At 45.8% G+C, this 7500-nt stretch overlaps 1 protein-coding gene across 1 annotated transcript in view; it reads left to right on the top strand.

The window, feature by feature from the left end:
- Nucleotides 1-7500, top strand: part of LOC133977102 (uridine-cytidine kinase-like 1) — a gene marked incomplete at its 3' end in the record, with an annotated part of 33706 nt that overhangs the window by 1240 nt on the left and 24966 nt on the right. Inside the window, 3 exon segments of the mRNA XM_062415240.1 lie at nucleotides 2751-2878; nucleotides 2880-2894; nucleotides 6601-6771. Of these exon segments, the coding sequence (XP_062271224.1) occupies nucleotides 2751-2878; nucleotides 2880-2894; nucleotides 6601-6771 (314 nt within the window).

Here is a 7500-nt window from a genome sequence, read left to right as displayed (position 1 = left end):
TAAGAACAAACATCTGTCCTTCCTCCCTCCTTCCATCTGTCCTTCCTCCCTTCCTTCCTTCCATCTGTCCTTCCTCCCTTCCTTCTTTCCTTCCTTCCGTCTGTCCTTCCTCCCTTTCTTTGTCTTCATTCTTTTCGTCCTTCCATCTGTCCTTCCCCCTTCCTTCCTTCCTTCCTTCCATCTGTCCTTCCTCCCTTCCTTCCTTCCTTCCATCCGTCCTTCCTTCCTTCCTTCCTTCCTTCCTTCCTTCCTTCCATCTGTCCTTCCTCCCTCCTTCCTTCCTTCCTTCCTTCCATCTGTCCTTCCTCCCTCCTTCCATCTGTCCTTCCTCCCTTCCTTCCTTCCGTCTGTCTTCCTCCCTTTCTTTGTCTTCATTCTGTTCGTCCTTCCATCTGTCCTTCCCCCCTTCCTTCCTTCCTTCCTTCCATCTGTCCTTCCTCCCTTCCTTCCTTCCTTCCATCCGTCCTTCCTTCCTTCCTTCCTTCCTTCCTTCCTTCCATCTGTCCTTCCTCCCTCCTTCTTCCTTCCTTCCTTCCATCTGTCCTTCCTCCCTCCTTCCATCTGTCCTTCCTCCCTCCTTCCTTCCGTCTGTCTTTCCTCCCTTTCTTTGTCTTCATTCTGTTCGTCCTTCCTTCCTTCCTTCCTTCCTTCCTTCCTTCCATCTGTCCTTCCTCCCTCCCTTCCTTCCTTCCTTCCTTCCATCTGTCCTTCCTCCCTCCCTTCCTTCCTTCCTTCCTTCCTTCCTTCCATCTGTCGTTCCTCCCTTTCCTTCCTTCCATCTGTCCTTCCTCCCTTTCTTTTTCTTAATTCTGTTCGTCCTTCCATCTGTCCTTCCTCCCTTCCTTCCTTCCTTCCTTCCTTCTGTCTGTCCTTCCTCCCTTTCTTTGTCTTCATTCTGTTCGTCCTTCCTTCTGTCCTTCCTCCCTTCCTCCCTTCCTTCCTTTCCGTCTGTCCTTCCTCCCTTTCTTTGTCTTCATTCTGTTCGTCCTTCCGTCTGTCCTTCCTCCCTTTCTTTGTCTTCATTCTGTTCATCCTTCCTTCTGTCCTTCCTTCCTTCTGTCCTTCACATTTTAAGAACAAACAAAGAAAATAATATATTTTAGTTATCATTTTTAAATTTAAAACCATGGAAGTTGTAGAATACTGAAATAGGAGTTGATATAAGTTGTAAAATTGGAAGTGAGAAGCAAGAACTGGACCACAAGAATGACCATGACTGAGAAATGCACAGCAAGAAAGCGACATAAAACATCATGGATTACACTGGACTAATATAAAAATTATGACCTTCTTTTTACCTCGGTATTTGAAAAATCCTGGCTACCGGCCTTGTCATCAACCCTCTTATTTGGGCGTTCACCATCTCGCCACATTGAGGAAATCCTCAGGAAGATGAAACCCTTGTTCCCCCTGACTCTATTCTCACATCTTTGGCCAAATCATACAAACAGTTCTCAGCTCCACGGTCACCGAAACTGTCGGCCTCTTCCTTCAGACTAGTAGTATCTCATTGTTGCAGTTATCCGCCTCCTTCATCAAGAAGTCCACCTTGTACCCAAACGATCTTAAATCTCATTTGCTCATTTTTGCATGAAATGTATTTTGAGCAATTTATCACGATTACTCACTAAAACTTTCATCATCTCAGCATCTGGAAAACAAACATCTCCGAGGAGTCCAGTCCGGCCCACTGTCTTCTTTTCCTTCCATCTGTCCTTCCTCCCTTCTTTCCCTCTTTTCTTCCTTCTGTCCTTCTGTCCTTCCTTCTTTCTGTCCTTCCATCTGTCCTTCCTTCCATCTGTCCTTCCTCCCTCCTTCCATCTGTCCTTCCTCCCTCCCTTCCTTCCTTCCTCCCTTTCTTTGTCTTCATTCTGTTCGTCCTTCCATCTGTCCTTCCTCCCTTCCTTCCTCCCTTCCTTCCATCTGTCCTTCCTCCCTCCCTTCCTTCCTTCCTTCCTTCCGTCTGTCCTTCCTCCCTTTCTTTGTCTTCATTCTGTTCGTCCTTCCATCTGTCCTTCCTCCCTCCCTTCCTTCCTTCCTTCCTTCCGTCTGTCCTTCCTCCCTTTCTTTGTCTTCATTCTGTTCGTCCTTCCATCTGTCCTTCCTCCCTTCCTTCCTTCCGTCTGTCCTTCCTCCCTTTCTTTGTCTTCATTCTGTTCGTCCTTCCATCTGTCCTTCCTTCCTTCCTTCCTTCCTTCCTTCCTTCCTTCCTTCCTTCCTTCCTTCCTTCCTTCCTTCCTTCCTGTCTTCAGCAGACACAGATGTCTTTTCATTGCTATGTTTGATGATTTTCTCTTTGATTAACAGACGTATCGGTGCCGTTATAATGAGGGTAATGATCAGCTTTTTAGATTAAAGCTTTCTCAGTCTATTAATCGATTGACTAGAAATTAATTTTCCAACTATTTTGATAAGTGACGAATCGTTTAAGTCGTGTTTTAACCAAAAAAGCCAAAACCCACTCTGGTGTCAATTCCCTTAAATGTGAAGATTTAATGTCTGTTTATCACTTTTATTGAAGTATCTTTGGATTTTTTGGCTGTTTTGTGGCACAATGGAATCTGAGAAACTAGTACGAGTATTTTTCCACCAATTTCTGACATTTAATAAAATGTTCAGCAGATTAATTCATAAAGAAAATAATAATTTGTACTTTTAAATGTAAAAAGACAGATCTGGAACAATCATTGCTTTCTGCCTCTAGTATAACAGACTAAACCTTGACCTCCAGTTTTCTCCTTTTCCATCAGTAACGGTGTCGTGGTTCTCTATATTTCCCTTCTGTAGGTCTGTGCGGAGGAAGTGCTTCTGGGAGACCACCGTAGCCAATAAGATCATTGAGGCGTTGGACGTTCCCTGGGTGGTTCTGCTGTCCATGGGACTCGTTCTACAAGGTATAAAACCCAACCAACAGCACTCAGACACACAGACTCCTGTTTTCTTTTCCAACCTTCCTTCCATTATCCTTCCTCCCTTCTTCCATCCTTACTTCCTTCCTTCTGTCTTCTTTACCAACCTTTCGTTCTTTTCTTTCTTCCATATTTCCTTCCTCTCATCTTTTCCTTCCTTCTCCTTCCTTCCTTCCTTCCTTCCTTCCTTCCTTCCTTCCTTCCTTCCTTCCTTCCTTCCTTCCATCCTTCTTTTCTTCCCTTCCTCCATGTCTTCCTTCCTTCTTTCCATCCATCTTTCATTTCTGTCTTCTTTTCCTTCCTTCCTTCTTCTCTTCTTCCTTCCTTCCATCTTTTCTTTCCTCCCTTCCTTCCTTCCTTCCTTCCTTCCTTCTTTCCATACATCTTTCCTTTCTGTCTTCTTTTCTTCCTTCCTCCTTTTCTTCCTTCTGTCTTTCTTTCTGATCTTCCATCTGTCCTTGCTCCCTTCCTTCCTTCCTCCCTTCCTTCCATCCTTCTTTCCTTCTTTTCTTTCCTTCCTTCCTTCCTACCTTCCATCCATCCTTCTAACGCTTCATATCCGTTATTTATTTATTCCTCTCCTCTCAGAGATGGTCGATGTTTTGTCTGCGTGACTTTATGGATGAAATAAAATAAGAAGAGTTAATTAAGTCTTAAAGAAAAAAAGCTTCAATCAGCTTCGTAGTTATATTTGATTGATTTGCGATGTTTTATACCAGAGGTGTTAAACATGAGGCCCGTGGGCCAGAACCGGCCAGCCGAGGAGTTCAGTCCGGCCCACTTTCCTTCCTGTGTTTTTTTTCCTTCTTTCGTCCTTCCTTCCTTCCTTCCTTCCATCCATCTTTCCTTCCTTCCCTCTTTCCTTACTTCCCTCTTTCCTTCCTTCCTTCCTCCTTCCTTCCTTCCTTCCTTCCTTCCTATCTTCCTCCCTTTCTTCCTTCTTCCCTCTTTTCTTCCACCTTTTCTTCCTTCTGTCCTTCTGTCCTTCCTTATATCTGTTTTCCATCTTTCATTCATCCCTTTCTTCCATCTTTCCTTTCTGTCTTCTTTACCTTTCTTCCTTCCTTCCCTTTTTTCTTCCTCGTTCTTTCCATCTTTCCTTCATCCTTTTCTTCCTTCTGTCCTTCTTTCCTTCCTTCCTTCCTTCCTTCCTTCCTTCCTTCCTTCCTTCCTTCCTTCCTTCCTTCCTACCTACCTACCTACCTACCTACCTACCTACCTACCTACCTACCTACCTACCTACCTTCCTTCCTTCCTTCCTTCCTTCCTACCTACCTTCCTTCCTTCCTTCCTTCCTTCCTACCTACCTACCTACCTACCTACCTACCTACCTACCTACCTACCTTCCTACCTACCTACCTACCTTCCTACCTACCTACCTACCTTCCTTCTTCCTTCCTTCCTTCCTTCCTCCTTCCTACCTACCTTCCTTCCTTCCTTCCTTCCTTCCTTCCTACCTACCTACCTACCTACCTACCTACCTACCTACCTACCTACCTACCTACCTACATTCCTACCTACCTTCCTACCTACCTACCTACCTACCTACCTACCTACCTACCTACCTACCTACCTTCCTTCCTTCCTTCCTTCCTTCCTACCTACCTACCTACATACCTACCTACCTACCTACCTACCTACCTAACTACCTACCTTTCTTCTTACCTACCTACCTACCTACCTACCTACCTACCTTCCTTCCTTCCTACCTACCTACCTACCTACCTACCTACCTTCCTTCCTTCCTTCCTTCCTACCTACCTACCTACCTACCTACCTACCTACCTACCTACCTACCTACCTACCTACCTTCCTTCCTTCCTACCTACCTACCTACCTACCTACCTACCTACCTTCCTTCCTTCCTTCCTTCCTACCTACCTACCTACCTACCTACCTACCTACCTACCTACCTTCCTTCCTTCCTTCCTTCCTACCTACCTACCTACCTACCTACCTACCTACCTACCTACCTACCTACCTACCTACCTACCTACCTACCTACCCTACCTCCCTCCCTCCCTCCCTCCCTTCCTTCCTTCCATCTTTTTAATGATCCGGCCCTCATCAGATCACATTGTTCTGTTTGTCGTCCTTTAATGAAAATGAGTTTAACTTTCCTGTTTTTGGTTTTTGGTAGCAGCTCTTTGCAGTCTTCTCTATTCAGCCTCTTTTAAATTAAATTTCACAGATGAGGAAGTTTACTTCTCACCAAATATGTGTTCAGTAGATGACAGAGAAGGGAGGAGATAACATGCAAGCTGTGTACTAAATTAAATCTCATTTGCTCATTTTTGCATGAAATGTATTTTGAGCAATTCATCACGATTACAAACTAAAACTTTCATCATCTCAGCATCTGGAAAACAAACATCTCCGAGGAGTCCAGTCCAGCCCATTTTCCTTTCTGTCTTCTTTTCCTTCCTTCCTTCCTTCCTCCCTTTCTTCCTTCTTTCCCTCTTTTCTTCCTTCTGTCCTTCCTTCTTTCTGTCCTTCCATCTGTCCTTCTGTCCTTCCTTCTTTCTGTCCTTCCATCTGTCCTTCCTCCCTCCTTTCTTCTGTCCTTCCTCCTTTCCTTCCTTCCTTCCATCTGTCCTTCCTCCCTTCCTTCCTTCCTTCCATCTGTCCTTCCTCCCTCTTTCCATCTGTCCTTCCTGCCTTCCTTCCTTCCATCTGTCCTTCCTCCCTTTTTTTGTCTTCATTCTGTTCATCCTTCAATCTGTCCTTCCTCCCTTCCTTCTTTCCTTCCTTCCGTCTGTCCTTCCTCCCTTTCTTTGTCTTCATTCTTTTCGTCCTTCCATCTGTCCTTCCTCCCTTCCTCCCTTCCTTCCTTCCTTCCTTCCTTCCATCTGTCCTTCCTCCCTTCCTTCCTTCCTTCCTTCCATCCGTCCTTCCTTCCTTCCTTCCTTCCCTCCTTCCTTCATTCCATCTGTCCTTCCTCCCTCCTTCCTTCCTTCCTTCCTTCCTTCCTTCCTTCCTTCCATCTGTCCTTCCTCCCTTCCTTCCTTCCTTCCATCTGTCCTTCCTCCCTCCTTCCGTCTGTCCTTCCTGCCTTCCTTCCTTCCGTCTGTCCTTCCTCCCTTTCTTTTTCTTCATTCTGTTCGTCCTTCCATCTGTCCTTCCTCCCTTCCTTCCTTCCTTTCGTCTGTCCTTCCTCCCTTCCTTCCTTCCTTCCTTCCATCTGTCCTTCCTCCCTTCCTTCCTTCCGTCTGTCGTTCCTCCCTTTCCTTCCTTCCTCCCTTTCTTTTTCTTCATTCTGTTCGTCCTTCCATCTGTCCTTCCTCCCTTCCTTCCTTCCTTTCGTCTGTCCTTCCTCCCTTCCTTCCTTCCTTCCTTCCTTCCATCTGTCCTTCCTCCCTTCCTTCCTTCCTTCCGTCTGTCGTTCCTTCCTTCCATCTGTCCTTCCTCCCTTTCTTTTTCTTCATTCTGTTCGTCCTTCCATCTCTCCTTCCTCCCTCCCTTCCTTCCTTCCTTCCTTCCTTCCTTCCTTCCTTCCTTCCTTCCGTCTGTCCTTCCTCCCTTCCTTCCTTCCTTCTGTCTGTCCTTCCTTCCTTCCTTCCGTCCTCATTTTTGCATGAAATGTATTTTGAGCGATTTATCACGATTACTCACTAAAACCTTCATCATCTCAGCATCTGGAAAACAAACATCTGCCTTCTAATATCCTCATCTGTCTGTTTTTGTGTCTCAGGTGTTGAATAAAGAGGATCAGGAGCTCGCTGCCAAGAACGAGTATAACTTCGACCATCCTGACGCCTTCGACTTCGAGCTGCTGGTCACCGTCCTCAGGAAGCTGAAGAAAGGGAAGAGCATCAAAGTCCCGGTTTACGACTTCACGTCTCACTGCAGACGCAAAGAATGGGTGAGAAGAACTTTAAGGGACTGTAAAATCATGTTCTGTCGTCTTTAACCCTCCTGTTGTCCTCGAGATGGAAGGGAGGAAGGAAGGATGGAAGGAAGGAAAGATGGAAGGGAGGAAGGAAAGATGGAAGGGAGGAAGGAAAGATGGAAGGAAAGATGGAAGGATGGAAGGAAGGAAAGATGGAAAGATGGAAGGGAGGAAGGAAAGAAAGAAGGGAGGAAGGAATGATGGAAGGGAGGAAGAAGGAAGGGAGAAGGAAAGGAGGAAGGAAGAAGGAAGGAAGGACAGATGAAAGGAAGGATGGAAGGAAAGATGGAAGGGAGGAAGAAGGATGGAATGAAGGAAGGAAGGAACGATGGAAGGGAGGAAGAAGGAAGGAATGCAAGACGGAAGGATGGAAGGAAGTAAGGAAAGATGGAAGGGAGGAAGGCAAGATGGAAGGATGGAAGGAAGTAAGGAAAGATGGAAGGGAGGAAGGAAGGAAGGAAAGATGGAAGGGAGAAGGAAAGGAGGGAGGAAGAAGGAAGGAAGGGAGGAAGGAAGACAAGACAGATGGAAGGAAGGAAGGAAGGAAAAATGGAAGGGAGGAAGAAGGAAGGAATGAAAGGAGGTAGAAAGGAAGGAAGGAAAGATGGAAGGAACGAAGGAAAGATGGAAGGAAGGAAGGGAGGAAGGAAGAGAAGACATATGGAAGGAAGGAAGTAATGAAGGAAGGAAGGAAAGATGGAA

This window comes from Scomber scombrus, unplaced genomic scaffold, assembly GCF_963691925.1.
Source record: "Scomber scombrus unplaced genomic scaffold, fScoSco1.1 SCAFFOLD_284, whole genome shotgun sequence".
Lineage (NCBI taxonomy): Eukaryota > Metazoa > Chordata > Actinopteri > Scombriformes > Scombridae > Scomber > Scomber scombrus.
Note: the sequence above shows the minus strand (reverse complement) of the source record. Positions and strands in the feature narration are given on the sequence as shown.